The sequence below is a fragment of the Lytechinus pictus genome, chromosome 17 (assembly GCF_037042905.1).
Source record: "Lytechinus pictus isolate F3 Inbred chromosome 17, Lp3.0, whole genome shotgun sequence".
Taxonomy (NCBI): domain Eukaryota; kingdom Metazoa; phylum Echinodermata; class Echinoidea; order Temnopleuroida; family Toxopneustidae; genus Lytechinus; species Lytechinus pictus.
Window position 1 is genome coordinate 29,974,544 of NC_087261.1, and position 25,837 is coordinate 30,000,380.

Consider the following 25,837-nt stretch of genomic DNA (forward strand, 5'->3'; position numbering starts at 1 on the left):
CGGTAATTAGATGTTCTCGTGGTGTGCATATATGTTATGAAAATACAAAGTGTGTGTATTTTGCAGTTTAACTTAAATTATTTGAGTAGGAAACAGCTTACATTAATAATTGGTAGATTTAATTGACTTGGTAGTGGGGCGTCATGATTTTTACAAGTGGTGACTCATTAATCCATTAAAGTTGTTCCATTTTTATGTCATTTATTGGAGGTTTACATAATAATACGCTTTTCACTGGCATTGGCAAACGTTTTCGAGAGTACGGTCAATTTGTCCACGATTAATATTGCATGTTATTGGTTGCAAAAAATATGAGCAACTTTCATGAGATTGGAAAAGCGAATTCTGATTCGATGCATTCTCAAGAAAATTGTGACATCTGTTTAAGTTTTCGTAAAAGCACGTTCCGTGTCAACGAAACTGCAAGAGAACGGGTTCACCCCCATGGACTAGAAAATGGAACAAAAGGCACTGTTCAAATTTCGAAGACAAATGGAGTGTTCTTTTGTGCTCTGTCCCCTGGAAAACGGTTTTAATATATGCATATATAAACCCCTCAAAAGGTTTTAAAATCTTACTTTGATAAGTAATCCCTCCTCGGTTTTAGTGAATATCAATGTGTGATTGATACCAATGAAAATATCATTTAATTTCCTTTAAAATGATACCCTACATGATATGATTATGGATCACATGGAGGTGTAGTGCCTTGGAATGTGGGGCAAGGTCAAAATTCAAATGACACAATAATGAAAGTCACTGTCCTTTTTTCCGTGGTGATCGGTGAGTTTGGCGGTTTATTTTGTTTTCATGCATTAACATGGAGTTCTGTGAGATAACATGGTTTGAGTCGTGGTTTAAAATACCCATGCATGTTATGTGTTTTATTGTGCAGAGGTGTCTTTGATTCCATGTTAATGTTAATCTTGCCCCACATTTCAAGGCACTGCACCTCAATGTGAACCATTATCATATCATGTAGGGTATCATTTTAAAGAAAATTAAATGATCTTTCGAATGATATAAAAGATGCATTGTGTTTAATTGGGAGTTGGGAGAAATTAATGGCTAAACTCAGATTTCCAATCTTTTTTGAGGAGTTTATATATATATGAGCGTGTGTTTGTGTGTGTGTGAGTGTGAGGGTGTGTGTGTGTGTGCGTGTAGGTTCTGCGTCGGTTGTGGTCTTATAAAACAAAATACAAGGTGCATAAAACAACGTAAACTCAAGAAGAAATAAAAACTCCGCAACGAAAGTTACAGAGTTTTTATTTCATCTTGAGTTTATTCTATTTGACTGACTCTGAGCAAAGCATTACCAATTACTGTCACGGGCTCACGGCCCCGTTCAGAACCGATAAGTATTCAGAGAAGGAGATCAGAATCAATAGACTTTTCAGACTTTGAATTTAATTCAAGTACATTTAATCAAAGTATACTTCAACTCTTGATCATAGCTTCCAAAACTTGTAAAATTCCGATGAAATATAATTGATTGCATACATAAATCATTAAATAATTTCCTTTGAATATAACCGACCGACTGGAATTATATCTTACTAAGTAAATCACCTATTCATTCACACTCATACAAAGAAAGGGGAAAACCTGAAAAGGTTCACTGATTGAGCCTGTATAATTCTTGAACGCGAAATCACCTAAAGATTCCTTTCAAATATTGGGATGTGGATATCAATGTCGACATCATCATGCACGTACGCGATGACCAGCGGTTGACTATTGACGCCTCGACGTCGATGAACATCTGATGTCGACGGCCTTCCAGGACGTCTGGACCTTTAAATGCGTCGACTCTGACGGCGAATTGTTGAACCCAGAAATAAAACTCATCACACGTGAGTTTTCCATAACTAAGATAAATAAAAATAATGAAGCCAACGTATTCCATGTTCGACCTCTGAAGATTAGCAAACAGGCTAAATACAGTAACATAACAACTTTCATTACCATGATTACTGTTGAAAACAAAATTAGCAGAACATATCTAGATCAAATCAGAAAACGTAATGGCTAATTCCCTACACTCTAATACACGTATGTAGCCTTGCCCGACCTGACGCTTTGAGTGTGGTTCATTAACTTTACCCCTTACGTCCTTTTTAAACCGGAAAACATCCAAATTACGTTCGAGAACATGTAAACATTAGAGATCGTAAACATTAGGATTCGAAAGCTTTAACGCGTTCAAATTAAACTCATTTTCATACGTTGCCACGGTTAGGCAGTTACGAATAAATTACGTAGAGAAAATGAGTTTACTCTTGTATTTACTGTACCTAACAGACATGCGATCCACCTGGTTTAGCTATCTTGTATAACTATTTTTAGAGGTTGGGTAAATGAGTAATACATTTGGTTGTCAAAATTAAGACTCCTGTAACTTACTTGGGAAAATGGATATAAAGAGTTAATTTTGAATTTCTACCTGTGACATATATGTAAATACCCACAGACATAATAATGCATATTTTAATGTGTGTGTGTATTGGGTGTATGCGGGGTGCATTGTGTGGGAGAGGGCGTGTATGTGTGGGAGGGGTGTGTGTGTGTGTGTGTGTGTGTGTGTGCCCATCTTTCCGTACCATTGACACACGTGTTGTCATTTTGTTTAACATATCAATTTCATTTTTTTCATTTCATTTATTTCACATTAAAAACCAATACACACAATTACAAAAAAAAAGAAAAGGAAATCATTTCATGTATATATAAGAGAGAGAGAGAGAAATAAAAACATACAACAAAATTAAAACACGATGGTAAATAATGTGACCGGGGCTAGAAAAAGCAGAGCTTATCGAGTCTAGCCCCGGCAGAAATGGAGAATACGAGAAGGAAGGAGAGGCCCACCTCGGGAGCACGTACGGTCAGAGGCGTTAGGCACTCTGACCGTGACCAACTAAGCTCCCGGAGTAGCTCTCTCCTCCAGAGAACACCTTAAAATCAACCTAATGGAAATAAAGGGGAGGACAGAAAAAAGGTAATTGAAACGAGTTACACACTGATTTTGATTAATGGTTATTTAGAATTGCACAGACCTTTTGTATTTTATCTTAAACTGCTGTAATGACGGACTTTGTTTGATGTTATCATAAGCAGACCATACTAGATAGCCCTGATACTTCACACTTTTCTGTCCTGTAGTGGTCCTAAAATATATGCTATGTAATTATTTTGAGTTACGAGTATTATGAAAATGGACATCACTGTTGCATTTAAACCAATTTTGGAGTGATTTTGGTAGTAATCCCTTTTCAGACCTGTACATGAATTCTCCAAGTTGTAACTTACACAATTCGTATATAGTTAGTACTCTAAATTGTTTTAAAAGGTCTTTTGTGTGAGCCAGATAATAAGTTTTACCCATTTTAGTTTTACGAATTTTTAAATGGTAAAGACAGTTAAAAAAGTTGTAAAACAAAACCCAGGTAAACTGTTGACGTTTCTTCTATTAAGCACAAAGAGTCGGTAGCTCAATGTAATTCATTCGTTTAGGATGCAACAAAATACAAACAACGCATGGTTTTGAATCTACATTTCATACATCATAACATTTTATTTAGACCATCACGAGGCCCCCTTATTGGACCATGGCTGGTTCTACGACGGATGTTTATACGTATATATAAATTAGCTTGATAAATGCAATAACTAATATTCGCATTGGCGTATCGAAAAAAAAATACATGAAGTGACTTAACTACTATGGCAATGTTATCGTATCAACCACCTATTTCATTAATAAAATACAAAAAAAAAACATAGTGAGTGGGTGAGGACATCGTTCAGTCAGGAGGAATTGCTGCTTAAAGAAAGTAATAGCTACACCTTCTACGTTCCAGCATCAGGTCGTCGAACTTTGGGGAAAATAACTCCTTCGTTCCTGTAGACTGGTTGGACTGATGTGTCGTCGTACTCGGATTGCTTTTCGTCGTCGCCATGCTGTAGTGGAAGTGGGAGTCTCGGTCGAATGTCAACTTTACTGATATCCGAGATATAAGAGTAATCGTGGCTACTGTGGTGCTTGCTTTCTGATGCTTCCCCTTCTCCGATCACCTCAACGTAAGTATTCGGTCGATCCATATCAGCTTCATTGGGCTTTACTTCATCTGGACGAACCTTAAGATAACCGTCTTCTATATCGGAGCGGACCTTCAGATATCTTTCTTGTTTTTCTTCTCCTTGATCAGAGTGCACCTTTGAATAACCGTCCTCTCCTTCGTTTCTTTGGTCAGACAGTTGCGCGGGAGGTTTGCCATTATCATCCTTTCCTAGAGCGGGGAAAACTTCGTCTATTTGAGCTTCATCCTGGTCCGTTGCTGTGGCACTCATGGACTGAGGAGAATGGGGAGACAGTCTATTTGAATCCTCCTCGCTTGTATGTCTTTCAAAGACAAGGTCCATTCCTCCACCGATGTCTTCCCCAGGACTGACGTACTCGTCTAACTCCTCATAGATGCCTGCGTATTCTCCTGATGAGGCTGCGGTTGCACTCTGAACGCCGACAGGAGTGGGAAGGCGTCTTTCAACCTGTAATGGAGGCGGTGTTTGCAATGGCCGAGATTGAGCCGCCTGTGAGATTGGTACACCGGATGGCATGGCAGGAGGGTGACTTTGCTGCGCGATTTCGGACTGAGGATTCCATTGCACTGCATGCGTGTCCTGTACTGTTGGCATCGGTGGGAATAACGAATGGGCATGCCCAGTGTCGACTCGATCATGCCCTCCAACATGTTTCACCCGCGTTTTCCTGCGAATTTCGCTGAAAAGAGTAAAGAACAGTCTAGCTGTATTACCTCATTAATATAATAATAATCATGTTCATTACCCACAATAACATATTTAACATACATGCCTACTGGTCAATATGAAAAAACAGCATTTGGAAGAACATTATTAAAAAAAAACCAATAATGAATACACAGTCGCGTTATCATTTCCATTGAGCCAGAGCCAATCAACGACAGGAACTTACTGCCAAATTATGAGCTGTATAAGCGTCGACGATTGGCCTTAAAAAACATTCTTCATGGCTCACCAAGAAAGAACCAAGGGGCATTTCAAGGGCATAAAATGCAATAAAGGGCACGAAAAATAAAAATTGTAAACCATAAAAATGAAAAATAGAACCATCCCAGACGAGCATTTTAAATAAAAGATGCGCGATTTTATCCCTCACATTTGTATTCAATGACTTTAAAAGGACTTGGGCCTATCTATATGTGCTCTGACTGCATACATAACTCATACCATGCCTAATTTCATTTGTACAGTGTAGCAGCGAGGGTATATCTTATAATGATTGATACATAAATCATACCATGCCTAATTTCATTTGTACAGTGTAGCAGCGAGGGTATATCTTATAATGATTGATTGATTGATTGATTGCTTGATTGATTGATTGATTGATTGATTGATTGATTGATTGATTGATTGATTGATTGATTGATTGATTGATTGATTGATTGATTGATTGATTGATTGATTAATTGATTGATTGATTGAGTGAGTGAGTGAGTGATTGATAATAATAATAATACACAGTTCTTGTATAGCACATATCACAATTATGAATAATGTCTCTATGCGCTTTTAAAGGACTTGGATATTATTACCCCAGCTGTAGCTTGGCAGCCGTAATTACTAAGATTACAGCGCACACGCATTTTAAGGAATATATTCCTGCTAGGTACCCATTCACCTCACCTGGGTTGAGTGCAGCACAATGTGGATAGATGTGATTGACTGATTGATTGATTGATTGATTGATTGATTGATTGATTGATTGATTGACTGATTGATTGATTGATTGATTGATTGTGATTGATTGATTGATTAAATTTCTTTTGCCAAATTTCGAAATACAAATCAGAAATATTGACAAACGGGCTGCAAAATAATAAACATACAACTGGAAAATTAAATCAAACAGATCATGAAAATAGCATAGAATCTTACTATGATGCAAATGAATAATTAATAAAGAAATAAGTAAAAGAGAAGACAAACAGTGACGTAGAATGTGATAAAACAGTGGTCCCAAGAAAACGTAAATTATCGGCCTAAAACATTTATTTTTAGTGCAGGAATTTGTACAGACTTAAATACGGAGCTATTAAGCGTTGAAATGGAAAAAACAGATTTTAAGAAATAGCTGGAACTATCATGCTGAATAACAAAATAAATGACTTACCATCCTACAGCACAAACCATGGACAGGAACACGATGCTTCCTCCAATCACTGTGAACACCAGCCCAAGAATTACTGAAAGATTATCAAAAGACGTCGAAAAACATATTCTCAAATGTTTGGAAAAGTTTCTTGCAAATGAAAATTTAAATTGGCAAGAATTAGGGGATACTGTAATAGGGACGCAGGCGCACCAACAAATACAGTGCGTATAAAAAAAAAAGTTTACACTTAGAAAAAATCTTGTAAAATTATACATTTGTAATATCCTGAACATTTGTTCACATTTTAACATTGGTACAGATCCATGTAAGCAGATGATATAACTGTCGAAAAATATTTCCGCTTGAGTGAGCACCTCTTACTTTTGAAAAGTTAGTGAAAAATGATTTGCGCAGAACTTTGAAATATAGTTATGCGAATAAAAGTGGACCTTAAACATGAAGAACACGTGGAATTTAGCTAGCAAAATTGATATGAAGATATCTTTTACCTTTTTTAACTTGGTTCCTTACCCAAAACACTTCCAAGAGTGCATTGCGCCCCACCCCACTCCCCCCACACACCGAGGCCATCGTGATGATATTTGCTTTACACTGAGCTGTGAATTACATGAAATGGCTTAGGCTTGATTTTCATTTTGTTAATCATTGTCAAGCTTGGGAAAAGTGTGGAGAAACGATTATTAAATGAAAAATGAAATGTAAACCCTCTTTTAATGACAAAAACTTAGTGAAAAAATGCTGGAGATGTCTAATATAAACTTTTGTTCAGATTCAGTTATGTCCTCAGATTCAGCTGGCACAAAAAAGGATAAAGGTTGTGCTTACTAAGTGTTGAAATTTCAATTTGGGTGGCAAAATTGTTACAAAATGCTTGAATGTATCTGTTTTATTTCAAATGACTAAAAGTACAAGGGAAATGTATGAGAAATGTTTCGCAGGGTAAATTTGATTTTGCCCTTTCCCCTTGACACAGCGTGAAAACAAGCATTTCTGCCCAAACAGATTTCTACGAGGTTTACAAAAATTGACAGTGCTCACTCAAGTGTAACATTCTGTCAAAACGTTTACTTTCATTAAATAGATGAGACCCAAACCCTAGATTATATGTGAAAAAATTACCCACATGTTGTATATTTTTTATTTCCCAATGGTTTTTCAAAGTGTAAACTTTTTTTGATACGCACTGTAGTGCTGGCATATTAAACTATGCAAAACTACATGCATGACCAGAGGAGTATTTACTTCACATAAATTCGCGAACGTTAATGGCAGGAGCTAGCCGTAATTGGACTAGTTTGTAAGTAGAAAAGCTTGATTTCGATTCCCTGTTTTATTTTTTCAGATTAAAGAATTGAACTTTTTATGTGATTAGTTGCAAAGATAAATTCAAACAGAAAACATTCATGTTAAAATGGACGGGTATCTACAACTAGAGATGATGAATGTTTGTTTATTTTTATTTTTATTTAATCTTTGCTATGAGATATTTATTATATTGAATGCCGAAAAAGAGTGAAAGTCTGAGTCGAAAGAGTGTCAATCAAATGTGTATCCTTTCCATGATTGAAAAAAAAGAAAATATGCAAATTTGATTTTGTTTGTATACTGTTTTATTATCGAATTTTGGAATATAATGAAATTCTAAAACATTTTCTAAATACTTGCATAAACGTATTTAATTGACTCTTTGAAAGACGTCACATAAATCAAAGTCATATGTCAAACTGATCTTCAAGTTGTTTTATCATATTTTCCGTTCTTTTATCATGTTAATAGAATAATGATATTTAGATTTGAAACGCGAGCCAAAGAAGAAATAAGCGAACATTATAGAAGTCATGTATGTATACATACTTACAGAATGTTCTTTCTTCATTGTTAGAGTATCAGCACACCGTTCATGTAGAAAGAGAAAGATAATTATCATTAGCATGTATTATGGCATGATTCGTTATTACTGTATTTCCCTTTTATTTTATTTTTTTCCTTGATCGTAGAGCTTCACTTGGGGGAGACTCACCCTTAACCCCCCCCCCTTCCCCTCTCCATCACTCTCTTGGAAGTAATAATGAAAGGCCTTTTTTTATTTCTTGTCAATTTATTCGCTTGTCTATGTGCCGCTCCCCCTCGCGACGTCCTGTAGCCCTGGACCCACCTCTGATATCAATGTTAATGTCTTAAAGGCATAGGGTAACACTGATCTGACTTCACAGGTCTGAACGGCAAGTTCAAACTTTATCACCTGTGTTTGGATATAGGTTAAAAAAATAAAGGCAAAAAAAAATCGCGATTCATAAAAGTGAAAAATAACGTGACCGGAAACACCACCTTTTTTTCATCCCACACACTAACATGTGGTGCACTTATCTCCCCAGGAGAGTTGATAAATGGTGATTTTCAATCACAGATATCTTGAAAGTGTCTGCAAGATTTAGATTTTTCTTACTCTTCCCCTTTTACACCCATAATTATGAACAATCTTTAATACAACACAAATCGAATTTCAGCATTCTTTTTTTATAAGAACTTTTATTGCAAATGCCTTAAATTCAAAAGTAATTATTGTCGCTGTAATAAAACCAACTGACCTGCGCACAAAGGAGTCTCGCCATTCCATTCCAGCTGATCAGCAGCACTACCAAGACACTGAAGAGTTCTGTTTCCTACCAACTCGAAATCCTGCAAACAACTGAACTCAGCGAAGCTTCCATAGCGGGTTGAATCTACTGTGACGTCACCCAAATATGGAGACTCCGGATAACTGCAATACCCAAGATCTGTTCTGAGGACTTAATGTGTTGTTACAAGACAAAAAGGTGCATTATAACACTGAGCAAAATGAGTTGAAACATTTTCTCAAAACGAATGCTGCAGGAACATTTTTAATATACAGAATTCCCTCAAAGACAAAGTGTCAAGTTATATTTAAAGGGCAGCTACACCGAAACAAAGAGTTGATTAAGGAAAATACCAAATACGCCTAACCCTGGGAATTTCACCAAAATCGGATGTAAAATAAGAAAGCCATTACATTCAAACGTTAGAACCGATAGTGTGCCTGCCCCACACTCATTATCTATGTTCTTTTTTATTTAACAAAAATATGAAAATTTATAATTTTCTCCTTAATATAATATGGATCTATGTTTGATTCATCCACGAACATGATGAACTTGTGCTATTGTCATCATGTAATTTATCAGGGTGAGCTAATTAACTAAACAAGTGTTGTCTCTCGTTAACTGTCAGTGTGATAGTAGATGTATAATGGCTAGTTTTAAAATATAAATTTTAAGATGATTATTAATATCATAGAGTAAATGGGCATATAATTTTATTTCTGTAGAGATTTGTGCGTTGTCATCTAAGCGGGTCTATAGTATAAGATTACTCAGAATGGTGCAATATGGGTAAAGAACCTGGCCATATGTGAGAAACTGAGGAATTGAGATGGGGCTATTCAGGCAGCTGGTTTTTATGCTCTTTAAAGAGCATTATGTGTATTTACTTCCTCTTTTTTCGAGTAGACTTGCCCTTAGTTAAGGAAGAAGAGTAACAAAAAGGTAACTTGAAAGTAAACTATACAGCTTTATTGGTGCAAAAGCAGATCATTTTGATTCCCATCAGTTACAATAATATTTCCGAAGTGTGACGTCACTATCATGCCAAAAAACCGGCTGGTTCTAAACCAGTCGCAGCTGACGATCGTCTATACACATTTGTATTTGCAAAAATTTCCATCATTCTAAGGTTGCAAGCGATGAAATTCCGACAGCAGCCATTTTTTCCTATGAGAAATACGATCCGGGCTCATTTGATTAGAACCAGGCCGCCATGACACCATAGCAACTGACGTCATCGCTTCGGTACTCTATTGGAAATTGAGGATTTTATAATTGCTCCCCCTCCCACCTCTCTCTCTCTCTCTTTATCTCTCCCTCGTCTGATTTCTTGAATAGTTTAAATTTTCTTCTTTCCTTATTATTGTTTTCCTTTCGCACATATCATTGAGGGTAAAAATTTCCCTTAAACAAATACAAAATCTTTATCTCAATCATGATTTTTGTCACAAATAAATTATAATTCTTTTTTTTCTAAACGATCGTTTCTCGGTCGTTTTGAAAGATGTTTACAATGTTCGGAGGGCAGCATGAATTGTTACATGCAAAGTTGGTTCCCAAGAGCCATTTATTTATGTATTTATTTATCTATTTATTTATTTAATGGTATCCGGAAATGTGAATAAAGGCCAGATACAAACCTAACAGGGCCAATTTCCCTCCTCTTTCAAACGCTGCAGTAACTTTGAGTTTCATAGCTGCCTTCCGGGGAGCAACATGTATTGCCTGTCATTCAATAAATGCCCCCCCCCCCCCTGCGAATATTCACGTTAGTGTTCAGTCAACAAACAATATTCAGTAAAAAATTAGGGGATAGGCCTACAGTTAAGAGGGACGCACACACACCACCAGCGTATATTGTGCACCATATGACCTGAAACAGCACAACCCTCTCCTGGCGTTTACACTTTGGGGCAGAGTTCTTCAAAGTAGAGATATCGGAAGTAGATTGTGGCCTACCTGTGTAAGCGTTTCGCCCACCACAAGACTGGGATCGGTCGCCAAGACAGAGGTTGCTGCAGTTCCAGTCATTTGCCGGGGAGAATCCAGTGAGGGAGTTTTCACAAGTACAGTCAGCATCCTGCAAGATGGCGTATCCTTCACCTTCAATTTTACTCCGGCATTCCTCGAGGCATAAGTCATTCGTCATGGAGGTCTTTGTCAGTGTTGGCCACGGTGCTGTGGTGAGATTATTCCAACGATAGCAACCATCATAGCCGAAATCTGTCGATATCAAAAGAAATTCCAGTTGTATTCAATAACGTTCTCAAAATGAATTCAATATAATAACCACCCAAGCGTTTGAAATTTGTATGAAAAAGAACTATTTTCTAAACCGTACTTATTGGTCTGGTAGTAGAAAATACGTGATTCCTCAGAATTGAGAAAATGGGTGTGGAATACCCCTGCTTGAAAAAAAAAATGCAGAATCACTGGTGTGGCTTAACAGTGAGTGTGTAAACGATTTCACATTGTGGACACCTCTACCAATAAGTGTTTACAGTTTGTTCATTTCGTCAACTTCGTGATTCACATTGCAAAAATGCTCAATTTTAAAGGGTGAAGATAATTCAATTGTGTGTTCCACACAGTGGCGTAGCTAGGATTTTCCACAGGGGGGGGGGGGGCAAATTCGTCCGCCAAAAAATTTGACAAGCAAAAAAATAAATAAGAAAAGGTCTTCAACCACAAATAAAGGATCTCGTCCGCCCAAAAAAAATTGACAAGCTAAAAATAAATAAATAAAAAATAAGGTTTTCAAGACTCGTCAGGGGGGACAGGGATATGTCCCTTGCATGGGTTGTGACTCGTCAGGGGGGCAGTCTGCCCACTCTGCCCCCCCCCCCCGTAGGTACGCTAGTAGTTCCACACAACTATTAGACACACTGTGGGGTTCTATGTTCTTTCCAAGAATAGGGACGATTGACGACTATACAAAAATGAGTTAGGCCTTGTCGTTGTGATAGGGGTAATGGAGCATAAATCTTTGACGTGACTGACTCTTGCACATTATTACTATTAATATTAGTATTAATATCATTATTATTATTGTTGTTGTTATTATTAGTATTAATGTTATTATTATTTCTATTATTATTATCATCATCAATATTATTCATGTTGTTATTGTTATTACTGTTATTATTATTATTATTTATTCGGCATTTCAAACAACAAACAGAAGCATAGAATGATGACATTACAAAGTGTGACAGAATTTTAAAAAGGACTCCCCCGCTGGAGTCCTGGAGTTGCCTGAAAAAAAAAAGAAATGTAAAATTCCTTTAACCCTACCAAACATTTCTTCCGACTACAGGTAAGGCAGCGAGGGATGTCTCTTACATACATATACATATTATATACAAACATATAATTCAATAGGAAAAAAAATGAAATCAGCAAGTCATAAATTCATAGTCAATGAACTGCAAAATTAATATAAATATCCATCCATATGTCACTGATGTATGCATTGATGATAATAATTTACGTTTTGACGTAAATTGCTTCGGTAGTACCAAAACAATTCTTAGCCTTGAAGGCACCAGTAGGCCTAAAATACTAGAGAAATTAGGGCTATATAATGGACATAAAATCATGAGGGCTTTCATATTTACCTTGGCATTTAATTTCAACATCAAGAAAGCGTGTACACGATGGTCTGACTGTAGGATCAACGCATTCAGATATACCACTCTCATCTGAAAAAGAACAAATATTAAAAAGGTGAAGGAGGTTATCATACGTTTTATACAGATCAAACATTTTTGTTTAAAGTTCTTTTTGGGGGGTAAACTCATTTTCAGAAAATACTCTACTTTCCAACATTCCACTTTCTCGCCTAAGTCTCCATTTCACTTCTGCCTTTGGAGAGCGAAATTGGCTCAGTCGGTAAAGCGTCTGCATGCCGAACCAAAGGTCGTGGGTTCGAGTCCACCCCGGACGGATGTCAGAAGCATGCCTCGTGTGTGAACGTCTCTCGCCTGTTCCATAGGTGCAGGCTCTTTTACAGTGGAAAATATTACGTCCCTCGGATAGGACGTTAAATGGAGGCCCTAGGTTGAAGAGAGTCACGACCTTTGCACGTTAAGAACCCACTCTACTATTCGTTCAAGAGTATAGGAGGAAACCCCGTTGTAATGGTCCGAATGCACCCCCCCCCCCCCCATCAGTTATATCGGGGGGGAGACCTGCGGGTCATTGTGATTCAGTTCGCGTGTCGCCTCCCAGGCAGAGGTATGTGGCGCCAAAAAAATAATAACAATAATACACTCTTAGACTCACCACATGGTGTACCGCGATTATCCATACTCCAGCAATTGTCTTTAACACCATCCAAACCTTGAAACATCATCTAAAATGATATTTGTTTTTATAAAAACCGCGTCGCAGTCGGATCTTCGCTTGTGCTCGTCGGTCTTTATAAACTTAAGGGGAAGTTCACCCTGAAGAAAATTGCATAAATTTCAATTTTTTTTTATCAGTCGGTGTTCAATAACTTGTCTGTTCGTATAATGAATATTCATTAATAGGCGTTTTCATATTTTGAATAAAAAAATGACATTTGGTTATTTTTTTACGTATACATGTATAGGGAAGCTGCCCGCAAAAAAGATGAAATTCTTATGATTTTTAATTATTAGAAAGTCAAAAAGGGGCCTAAGCTTTCGATCCTAGCAGAATCTTCGTCGGAGGCAAAATGACAAACATATAATTTTAATATTTGCCGGGTTTTTTCCCCAAACCTCCACCACTATATTCTATTTATTATTTTTCTGCTATTTTTAAACGAAACTTTTCGTCAGGGTGAACTTCCCTTTTAGTAGTCTAGTGGCCTTGACTCTCGTCTTTCTATCTGAGGAACGTGGGTTCAATTCCTAACCATGGCGTGTTTTTCTTCAGCAAGAAATTTACCCCCATTGTGTTGCACTCAACCGAGGTGATGTGAATGGTTACCCGGTAGGAAAAAGTTATTCAAATTCTTGAGCGCCTAGGAAACCGAGATAAAGCCGGGGTAATAATACGAGCAGGACCCGCTGGTAGATGTAAAGAACAGAAGTGGCTACCGTGGGTGAATATACTGTTATTATTATCATCATCATTATCGTCATTATTATTACTATTATATAATTCTTGTTATTATTATTATTATCATTATTATTATTATTATCATTATTATCATTGTCATTATTATTATTATCATCATCATCATCATCATCATCATAGTTATTTGAAGTGTGCACCAACCTCCAGCACATGCGATAAGGCCGACGTTACGATCATTTCCATCTCCAAACGATGGGGTAGAAGTCGAAGTGAAGGTGACTGCTCCAGGAAACCCTAGCTGTTGACAGACCACAACCGTATCCTGAATGTCCCAGGAGTTCCCGCAGAAAGTACCCCAACCGCCGTTAATAAGGATCTCCAAGTGACCTTGGCTTGGCTTCGTCCCCCCAGTCAGGCGGACGGCTTACAGGAAGAAAATTCACGGAAAATCATGATTAAATGGGTATGCAACCAGGATATTAAAGTGGTTTGATCAAGAAGTTGTCTTTGTTTGATAAAGTATGCATAAAAGGGCTAATTACTGTCACTTGCCCGCGGCGCACTCCCATACGCCTAGTTATAGACTGAATTAGAAATCTATCCATACAAATTAACATTTATTTTCTTACATTTTCACAAATATCATTTTTCCTCTCATTATGAATTATACAAAATCAATCTTTATAGAAGAATATGAATATAAGGTGGGAACATAGAAATGCGTAATTTTCCTCAAAGCAAGAGCTTGTGGCTGGCTACGACTGTAACACAAATAGGGCCTAAATGTAGACACAATACAAGATAGGAAGGAGGGCTAGGAAGGGGCTGAGAGAAGAAAGAGAAGTGGAGGGATTTAGAGAGTGAGAGGTTGGCAGGGAAGTGGGCGTGAATTTCTGGGGGGGCGTTTCACGAAAGGACTTGTCGGACGTTTTATCCGACAGTTACCATAGGAACAGTGCCTCTCAGCCAATCAAAATCATGGAAAGATGTCAGATCGGACAACTTGTCGGATGAAAATATTGATGAAACGCTCCCCTGAGCAAATAGAGAGCACAACCGTGCTTCTACCTCCATGGTACGACACATGTTGGTGTGACCCCCGGGGGGGGGGGGGGGGGACTCGACCAAAAAAGTGGTAGGTATGTGCCGCGGGCGAGACAAAAACCGGGGGCCTTGGAGCGGACTTATTGTAAAAAGGAGGGTCCTCGGAACGGGCTTCGGAACGACAAATGTTTGTGAAAACGGGGGTCCTTGGAACGGATCGCCTGCGTGTGCATCCCTATGGAACAGGCATACGTGTAAGCAGCTAGCCCAGCAACACGGGCGCGGGTGTGCGCTCGCGCAGAGGCGATGGTCGGACAGCGCTCTGCAGCCGCTTTTCACCAAAATTGCAGCTCATTGTGGCGGATCAATGCGACCGGAACGGCGTAAAGAAAAATATGCGAAGCTTTGGAGCGGATTTTTTTCTTCTTTTCTCTCGATGAGAAGAAAATGCCGCTATGCTTCGGAGCGGCTTTCTTAGTTCTATTTCTCAATAAGATGAAAATGCTATGCCCTGGAACGGAAATTTGAGTGTAAAAATGGGGGTCCGCTCCGCGGAACATACCCACTATGCATTATATACTGAGTGCCCCCCCCCCCCGGGTGTGACCATGGAGGTAGAGGGCTGTATTACAACGATTGCACAAAAAATGACATCGGAAGCGACTAACGGATGAAAAGAAGGACGTCTGTACGACAGAGCTCTACGCGTCGATAAGATACAATGGATGAAACATGAAAGGACCCCGGAAAGGACTCGGTGATAATCTGAGGTTTTACGGCTCTTTAAAGAAATGAAAAGCATTATACTTTAAATCAGCATCAGTCATTTTTTCCTTTCTCCATTGTTTAACTATTCTTAATACTTGGTTAATCATGTAAAACACCCCCCTCGACGAAAAAGAATGAGAAAGGCAAAAAAATTAGCCCATAAGAATAAAATACTTAATCAATTTATATGTTTCGGCAAAAAAATCTTGGATATATTTTTTGGTAATGTCATCATGCATATCTTCACAAAAAAGCTTCATTAGGCCTTATGGCTTTTTAAAGCGAGCTGGGTTTTTTTACATCAGTTTCTATGCGTGTGCAAATCAGCGGCCGAGAGCTGAATTTCGATTTTAGTGTTCATACCACTAATCAGATATTTGATCTTTACAAAGTTTGTGTTGGTTGGAATGTTTATATGCTCTTACCGTTTCTTAGATTATCGGGTTGCAACGGATCCCGTAATGTGCGCAGTATAAACAATTGTATAGCTTTGTAAATAATGTTTAAAGAAGTTATTGGAGAAACATCAATACAGTCGTACGAAACTAGAACTATCTACATTCTATACGGAAATCGGAATATAAATATTATAATAAAATACATGAATGATTTTTTAGTTTACGTTGATCTTTTGTCAGTACAATGATGATTTATATTTTCCTTTATAGTTAAAAGTATACATAACAAACACTAACAATGTAACGGACCATAGAAATATTGTCATGTTGTTTACAACGCTCTGATATTGAAAGTTCACCAATTATCTTAAAAAAATCAAAGTTTCGAGCGATAAGGAAAAAAGCTTCAGTGGCAATAGCGGTTAGTTCTCTAAGCCGGGCAATAAAGTATCGGGAGAGAAGTCACGTGGTAATTTCATATCGGTGAAAAGTGTCATTTCCATTTCAGATAGCATCACTCTGCTTTATTTGAATTGTCACCATCATACTTGCATGGTAACTCGTTAGAGCTATTACTTCTTTGTTCCTCTTAAGAGACCGCGTTATCAGGATGGATTCTCGCAATAAGATGTCGGCCCCGAGTACAACCGCGACGGCGTACGACCCAACTGATAATGCCACGACTTACCACGAGTCGACTTCGCTGGTGGCTGTCATCGAAGGAATCACTATTTCCTCAATTTTTCTTGGAGCATTTGCCGCTAACCTGATTGCAATGACCATGATCCTTCGAGACAGGTATCTTCGGAGAAATCTTCATAACTGGCTCATTCTGAACCTGATCGTAAACGACCTTGGTTTTACGATCACAAAGGCCATGGTGATGGTAACCGTGTTCGACCACGGGTCTTTTCTTCTTCGGAACAAGATCATGTGCTTGGTGAGTCTTACAGTAAAGAAACTGTGGTGTGGCTGGTGTACAACACCAGTCATTTCAATCCGGTGTTAAATTCTGGTGTTATTCAAATAATGTGTTGTTACTATTACACTCTTTGGTTATATGTTCAATTTCTAGGGTGTAATATTGACACCTCATGGTGTGAACCTCTTGTTTCATTTGGTGTGGCAAGTAATAAGAACACCAAAGTTAGGATAAATCATCTTCTTGTCTTAAACCTAAAGGAACCGATGGGTTTGTGAAGATCTCATTTGCATACATAACGGTTTGGACTGTGAACTAGTTAATCATCAACAAACATGTCACTGGTTTGACCGGCCACCAAACACCAACAAAAAAAATAAAAAAATTAGGGATTGTATTGAATTCGATGAAGCACAACTTGAGATTTAACATGACATATAACTTATCAAAATTTATCAACAATAACCCTCACATATAATTAATTAAATGTAGAAGAAACTAATCAAGAGCCTCAGAAGATCAGGAGAAAGCAACGTTTGGGGTTCGGGATTAACTCAATGATGATAATGATGTGCATACTGTGCAATCTCGGAGAAACTTCTAAGCTTTGCACCCCCAAATAAATATGTCAAAGAAACTCTTGTATCTTTTTTTTTATTCAACTATACAGCTTCAAATTTGATGGTATGAAGAAAGGAATTATTCTTTCAAATAAGCTATTTTTTCCATTGCTTTCTGAAGACCGAAATATAATTGTGGATATTTACAGAGAACCTACCCTGGCGAGTGTTGGTTTTATCAAGGTATTTCAATTCCACAATCGCGGTTGCCGTGGTTGGATAGTTATCTGATGAATGTCAAGAGGTGTAATCGACATAATCATAAATATAATAATAATGATATCATAGGATTTGTATAGCGCACGTATCCACCTTCTCCGTCTATTACATCGGATATCGCTTTCCCCTTTATTTTAGGTACATGATCATATCATCTTCCCAAGATTTTATACCACTTTTAGGCAACTATATAATGTAAATAATGCATATCTATAATGTGGTGCTCTGAATGATAAAAGTACCCCTTTCTTGCTTGTGTCTGTACATAGGTTAGTGGAAACGTTCTTTTTGTCTTCGGGAACTTTGCGACAGTCATGGTAATCTCTGTTGACCGCTATTTGTCCGTTGTTTGGTCAGACCGGTTCCCTCCTTCGAAGCCAAGAACCATCGCTTTTATTGCCATCACTTGGGTGATCGCCATTGGATCTTCATTCCCCTCTTTATTCGGAAGGCTAGCCAAGATCAGGTACAAGCAGATGTCTCACGGGTGTGGTCCAGACTGGGAGGGAAACTGTTTCTATTACATCATTTTGAACATCGCCATGTTTGCCTTCATCGTCCCTGCGATGGTTCTCTGCTATACTGGTGTGTTCCTGAAAGTGTGGCGTCAAAAACAAGTGCTTCGGTCCAAAGCCTTCAGTAAACCTAGCGTCGTAAGCACTCCCATGCTCGTACCTCCTGTACAGGACGACGACAACGGTGATGACTATAGTAAGGACATACAAACAGATGATGACGACAATCCGGACGAAGGCACTTCTTCGATTATTCTTACTCCGGCAAATTCATTGGATTGTACTCGGTCTTTAAACATAAAGGACTCCTTGACCAACCATGTTAAAAGACAAAGCAAAGAAGGTGAGGGTATCCACCGAGGAACCTTGACAACGGTGATCAAGAATAAGAACCACCGGTCCATGCAGAGGAAACTCAACATCGAGAAAAGGGTTGCCCTAACTGGTAAAAAAAATCTTAACAATATCAGACTCTATCAGAAGTAAGACTTAATCAGGTCCCTGATTACACTCGTCTTGGAGTGAGATATGCATCTTTTTAAAGTGCATTTTACATCTTTTGGAATAGAAATGTCTTTAAAAACTATGTCGTTTTAATACTCCAGAATGAGTTTTAATACATTCTATATGAATTTAAAGTTCACTCCATAGAGATTGATCCCTTTTATCACTCCGAGAGGAGTGTGATTAGGGGCCAGATTAGCTCTTTTGCATTCACGAGTAAATTATATTGTCATGAATTAGTTTGACTTCTCATTTTTAATTCTTTTTATTCCGTTGGCAAATAAAATCACAATAAAATACAATAATAATAATTATAATAACACACATTCATAAATCGAATTTAAACCAATATCTCGGAGCAATAGCCGATGCATCAGTTTGATAGTGTTACCTCAGGATTTTAGAATAGGGCATGTATTTTTCCCCGAATCTAGCGGAAGTTATTTTGGTCTTTTTTTTCATCCTGATGAACCTCCTCCCCACCGTTGCCACCAGAAGTCGATCTTATAATATATCCTTACAAAGATGGTTATAGATATATTTATCATGTTTATGGTATATGTTGTTATCTGTTCTTTACAGCGCAGATTTTCCCAGATCCCACCTACTTGAAAGTTCTTATCAGGTCATTTTGCAAACTATCTTCGTGTTTTCATTTTCGTTCGTTTTCAGGGACCCTCCTGGTGCTTACAACTCTCGGGTGCTGGGCGCCATATTGCGTCGTTAACTCCTGCGTGCTATCCCTCCGCATCCCTCACTGGGTAGTGGTGGCGGCTGTGTGGTTGGGATCATGCAACTGCTTATTGGATCCTCTCATCTACACCTTCATGCAGAGACGAATTGGATCACACTATCGCTGCTTTCGTAGCCACTGAAAAGTTCGACAAAGCCAATGTTTTTTTTTCTTTAAATATGTGATGCAGTCAAGACCATATATACCATAGCTTATACACTTTTATTGTTGGCTTCTAGCTTAGCCTTTGATACAGTTGATTGTAAAATGATGTCCTAGAGATTATACGCCACCATTTTCCTTTCTCTCCTGTTATACCTGGTACGACACTTACCTAATTGGCCGACATTTTAGCTTCTGTATAGATACATTGTAGTATATGTTGTATAGTATAAAGTCTATTCAATATTGGATGGCGTTCCCCGAGCTTCCGTTCTCGGGCCTTTGCTTTTCACCTTCATTATCAAGTTTCCACCATGCAATGTCACGAATTACACGTGCTTTCATCACGAAAATAAAAAAACAGCGGTGATGAAAATCTTCAAGAGTTGAAAGATGCCAAAATGCCGAGGCAATATTAATCGTTAAACTCTATGACCCAAATTCACGACATTGATTTGTATCATCACTAAGTATCCACGCATCTAATCAATTTCCTTTCGCGCAGTTGGCTGGATTCAGTCAAATTGTCCATTGATTAATGTTGTAAAGAAAAAAAAACAGAAATTAGTAATTTTTTTTATTGCAGTGAGGACGGATTGAATACATAGTAAATATATTAAAAATGCAAGTCAAATCACAATAACAGCTGAAAATCTCTGTCGAAAATTTGTTAACTGGAAAAGCAGATTTTTCTATAAGATTCGGAGCTTACGATAAATTGCAAAAATGTCGATTGTTCAGAGTGCATGATGACACTGTTGTTTTGATCCACCGATTTTCGACAAAGCCTGCTTTGTAATGAAGGGCTTTCGACAATCGATTCTCTGTCTTCCAGAAAATGTCTGCGCAGTGGTTGCAAAAACTCCCTATTGAGAGGCTGAAGTGCGTTCAAATTTGAATTGCCCAGATTATATCTGAATATTCCGAAGCACATTAACAGAAAAAAAATTGTTAAAGGGTTGTTAAATGAAGAACCTTTTTTGCATCATTTTACTAACATTTTCACCGCCAACCATTCCTTTAATATGGCATGAACACGCGTTCAGTTTGCTACTTAGGTCTATGCAATTGTAGAAATAACTTCCAGTTACATTTGACACATGAGTTGTGTATTTTAATGAAGGGTAATACTCAGAAACAAACGAGGAAGGAAGTTGAATCATGCAGCTACAACGATATCGATCTAAGTAATACTATTATGTACACTGTAGGCCTAATGTTTTTCGATTTTTGTTTAGCACGTCGTTAAGCCCGTCCCCATGAATGTCTCACAGGCAGGGGCGTAGACAACGGGGGGGGGGGGGGGATGAGGGGGATGCATCCTCCCCACCTCACAAGGTGGGGGGGTGGCATGTACAATCACCCCCCCCCCAGGTTTTGAGGAATGATATTTGGTTACTTAATAAGTCATAATGATGATAATAATAGTAATAATAATCATGATAACAATTATAATATTAATAATAATAATAATTATGATGATGATAATAATAATCCTCATCATTATTGTAATTGTGTTTATTGTTATTAGCCGCATGATGATAATAATAATCCTCATCATTATTGTAATTATGTTTATTGTTATTAGCCGCATTCACACGGTGAAAACCAATTCAGACGGTAAAAAAAAGAAAATCTTACAAGTATTTTGTGGTTATCTTGTGGTTTGTGTACACAGTTGACATTGGTTTTTTTTTCTGAAGAGGTGTAACAGCAAAATTCACAGAGATAAATAAATACGTAGTGTGGTTCAATATGCAATACTATGTGTCAGTCCATTCTGTATTCGTATGCCACGGTGTGTAGATCTTGTCGATGTATGTCTGTCCATTCAAGGCGTAGTATGTGTGTGGTGCGCGCACCCGTGTGTGTGTGTGTGTGAGTGGGTGTGTGTGTGTAGGTGTGTGTGAGTATGTGTGTGTGTGCGTGCGCGCTTGTGTGTGTTATTTTACCTCATTAAGTATGCATCAGATTGCACGATTTCAAGTTCAAAATTGCAAAAGCTCCCTACCGTGGGAGGGGGGACACCCCCCTCCCACACCCTCCCCCCCCCCCTCGGTCGCTTCGCTCCCTCGCTCGGGCGCTTCGCTCGCGCCCGCACTAGCGTTGGCAGCCCAGTCATCCCCCCCCCAGGTGTACGAACCTGTCTACGCCACTGCTCACAGGTATGGATAATAGTTTTAAACAAGTCGTTTTGAAAAGTTACATCTATTTGCAAAAAAGTGTAAACAATTGTTTAAAACGTTAAACAACTAATTGTTTGAGTGACAGGCCTAAACAACATGCTTAAAATTGTAAACAGTGTTTTAATAGTGTAGGTCTATGAATAAAATTAACTAAACATGCTAAAAGAACTTTAGAAGTATACTAAAGACTGTATTACTCAGACGATTTTATTTCATTCAATAATCCAAGGAGAGATTAAGCCATTAAAGGATTTAGGCATATAATGGCAAATACAAGGGAAAATAATTTTCACAAATAATTTACAATTTAAGATCTCCGGAATAAGCGTTACAGTTTGGAATACGAACACAAATTCCCAAGCAAAGTGGGTCGGTTTATTTGTCTTCAGAATATACAGTGTCCATTGAAAAAGGGGTATTTTCCGTTTAAAACTAGCCATATTATTTACAATATTCCATTTGAAATATTTTTTTTCTCATCCAATTTTTTTTTTCATTACATGAAAAGTTGATGGATAGCTAACCAAGACGAATTTGAATTTCATTATCAAAATTGAGCTGCGCAGAAAATAATATTGGTCACAATTACGTAATGGCGACGAACTTGCACAATAAAGAGATTGCTCATAATAACTACTTCGTTGTCATACGGTGTTTTTTGTCTTGTGTTTTTTTTTCTTTGCCATTCTTCTAAAGTCTTAGCACAAAAGTTAAAACAAATTTTTGGTTCTGAATTAAATGTCAAATTTGTGATCGAAATGTCAAATTTGTGATCCTGGACTTGGGCTTTTCTTACACTCATACCAGATTTTTCTCCTTTATTTACATGATTTAAGTCATTTCTAAGAGGATTTTATATTTATTATTTATACACAAGATGAGTCGTTGTATGAGCCTAGGAACAATTTCTCATATCTAACTCAAATTCGCCAAAAATTGGACTTGGGCTGTTTTTTATTTTCAGATACTCAATTGAATAAATAGCTTGCTATTCATTTTCGAAACTAAACAAACATCGGTTCAAATCATATAATCAATATAATATAGTTGGTATATGTCGCAAAATTACGATTTTGTTAAAAGTTCTACCCGCGAATTTGTTTTCTCCGTTCGATTCTCCCGCTCAAAAAGTATATTTTTACTTTCGGTAACAATATATTGACCATGATAAATATTCAATCAACTAATAATGTAATGAATAATATTCAACAACTGCTTGGTTCAAACCATCGGTTCAAACAAAACAAATATGTCCATTAAAAGATTACAATGTACTATTGCCTACTTGTAATACGAGTAGCTGAACTATCTCGCGCAGTTTGGAGACTTTTCTCAAATATAGTTGGATTTGTTTTATGCCGTCCTCCATAGAGTCGTTGAGAAATGGCTCTTTGAAACATATTTGCGAACACTAGGGTGTATTTAAAGTGAAATAATCAGTTTCTTTTTTAGATGAAGCATAACTTTTCAACATGTGTAACTGATTTCACTTTTCTTCTTAAGCGTTAACGTTAATTTCTTAAATAAGCAAAACAAAGTCCCTTAAAAGTTTCATCATGTTTATTGTCCAAGACCGAAGCTTAGAGTGAGAATGACGAATGGGAAGCTACATAGTACAACAATGTAAGTTTTATGCATAATTATACACTGCTTGACAGCTGAGTATTTTGTTTAAGAAAAACCAAAGACCCGGTCGCTCTGGCCGATGGACACAAAACGTATGCACAAAGGATACAGCGGACAAGCAAAGTTCGGGGGTGGCTCGAGCCGTTTTCATCCGCTCCAGAAATAGACAACATTGGCGAAAACAGAAGGGGAAAAAACGGGCGTGGGTAGTATGTGGCAAAGATGATAAATGGATGTTTATCGGAAGCCTAGAGGATGAAAGCGGATGGAAGTGGGGTTACCGGGGGTTTTGAATCATTTATATAGGAGATGCATACGCTTACATCATTTCTATTTCCGTGCTGCTAACGATGTATGAACGTTCCATGTACATTATACTGGGATCTTTCCTCCCTCTTTTTGATTTCAGCTTCAGTAGATATGAATTGCGAGGATATAATGCCCAGAGGAAGCAAATAAGATAAAGCGGACGTTTAATGGGTGATAACGAATATAGAACGTTTGTTGCTCGTATATGTCGCGGATTTACATCGACATAGCGGAAAGTTCATCCGTACTAAAAGTTTTGTGTAGCTCAAAACTTTTTGCGCGGATGAAATCACAGTGGACGGATGCTCGATGGATATAGTGTATGTTACACACATGTGATGAGAACACAACGGATGCATAGCGTTTTCCAACGGATGGCATTTTTTTACGTTCTACATCCTCTTTGCATCCCTAAGCGCAGTGGGGCCGAGCCGCAAAAATTTACGGGTTTTTACAATTAGGCTTTATATTATCGAGCTTCTGAACGGCTTAAATTCCTTGACGTCACACTTTGTCAGAAGGCTTGTTCTTACATAGGTTTGGACGTAGAAAAGATGGACAATTTTCTTTTCTTTTTTTTTCTTCTCTCTCTCCAAATTATGAATTCGATTTGCAGATGAAAATGACAACGACAGTTATTCAGTGCTCAAATAGAAGAAACCTACAACTGAACTCTCACTGTAGGTTTTTGCGATTTCTTTGTTTGGCTCTTACTGGGCCTAAAAATATCGAGACCAACGAAAGGTCTATTATCGAAGCCCGAAATACAAGTAGTAATGGTATAGTTAAAGGGGAATCCAGCCTTGGCCATAAAATGTTGTGTTGAGAAGGAGAAAAATAAATTAAACAGAATGGTGAAAGTTTGAAAGAAATCGGACAAGCAATAAGAAAGTTATAGCTGCTTTAAAATTGAGATCACTAATAGTATGTAAATTTCAAATTGGCAACTGGGTAAGTAAATTATGACAAGGGGCAAGGACAACTTTCCCATAGGCCATGTACTTTATTATCAGGGATTTGTGGTTTTCTCCTAAGTACCCATTCCCCTGGGGCAGTAATATAAATATAACCCAGGTAGTATATTGTTTTATGTCCTCATGAAAGAAAAATATAATTTGAAATAAAACTTTTGGGAAAAATGACATTTTAGCCATAATATGTATTGGAGTACATAGAAGAGTACTCCTTGCCTTACATCACTATGACATCCCATATGCGGCCAATTTGAAGTCTCCATGGGTATAGTGATTACCAATATTTACAACTTTTAAAAATTCATAACTTTCTTGTTTGTCCAATATTGTTCAAACTTTCACCTATCAACTTGTCTGATTTTTCTCTTTCTTATAAAAACAAGTTTTTATTTGGGTTGGATTCCCCTTTAACTATAGTAGTAGTGGTAGTTGTAGTAGTAGTAGTGGACTAGTGGTGGTGGTGGTGGTGGAGGTGGTAGTAATATAGTAGTAGTTTTAGTAGTAGGCCATATAGGTCGAATCGTTGAAGGTAATAACATCAATGTTACTGTAGATGAAGTTGGCCGTACAGGTCGACAGGTTGTAGTTAAATGTTCTAGTAACTATTTAGTATACCTGCACGCGTATGACAATCATGAAAATAGTATGGATATAGTCAAAATTAGGTTTAGGTTCATATCGAATGAACGTGATACTCACACACACTTGACACATAGGTCACATACGCTGCTGTCAACACCAAACACATATATATTCCTGAGCAATTATTAGCCATATTTCCGAGTTTTCCTTATAAAAGATCTCCTGATAATTCTACATGTCGTCAGACTACCCGCATAAAGATCATACACATTGTTCCATCCATTCAGTGGTTAGAACGCAGAGGTGATATAAAAACGATGCACCGGATATGACATATCCGGGTCAAAAGATCTTTGTCCCTGTAAATTATGTTAACAAGGTCATTCTT

The 25,837-nt window shown here is 37.7% G+C and overlaps 2 protein-coding genes across 2 annotated transcripts; one reads left to right on the forward strand and one right to left on the reverse strand.

Annotated features, from left to right (window-relative positions):
• Positions 1-1,416: 1,416 nt before the first annotated feature.
• On the reverse strand, positions 1,417-25,837 carry LOC135157202 (uncharacterized). The gene is made up of 8 exons (XM_064112116.1): positions 25,567-25,837; positions 14,089-14,310; positions 12,459-12,542; positions 10,801-11,064; positions 8,809-9,009; positions 8,079-8,090; positions 6,218-6,290; positions 1,417-4,783 (listed from the first exon to the last, which is right to left on the reverse strand). Exons 1-8 carry the CDS (start codon positions 25,640-25,642, stop codon positions 3,853-3,855), a joined length of 1,863 nt encoding a protein of 620 aa, XP_063968186.1. The 5' UTR covers positions 25,643-25,837; the 3' UTR covers positions 1,417-3,852.
• Positions 16,968-19,807, forward strand: LOC135157203 (5-hydroxytryptamine receptor 1A-alpha-like). Its single transcript, XM_064112117.1, has 3 exons — positions 16,968-17,037; positions 18,128-18,818; positions 19,550-19,807. The coding sequence occupies exons 1-3, from the start codon at positions 16,975-16,977 to the stop codon at positions 19,750-19,752; spliced, it is 957 nt and encodes a 318-aa protein (XP_063968187.1). The 5' UTR covers positions 16,968-16,974; the 3' UTR covers positions 19,753-19,807.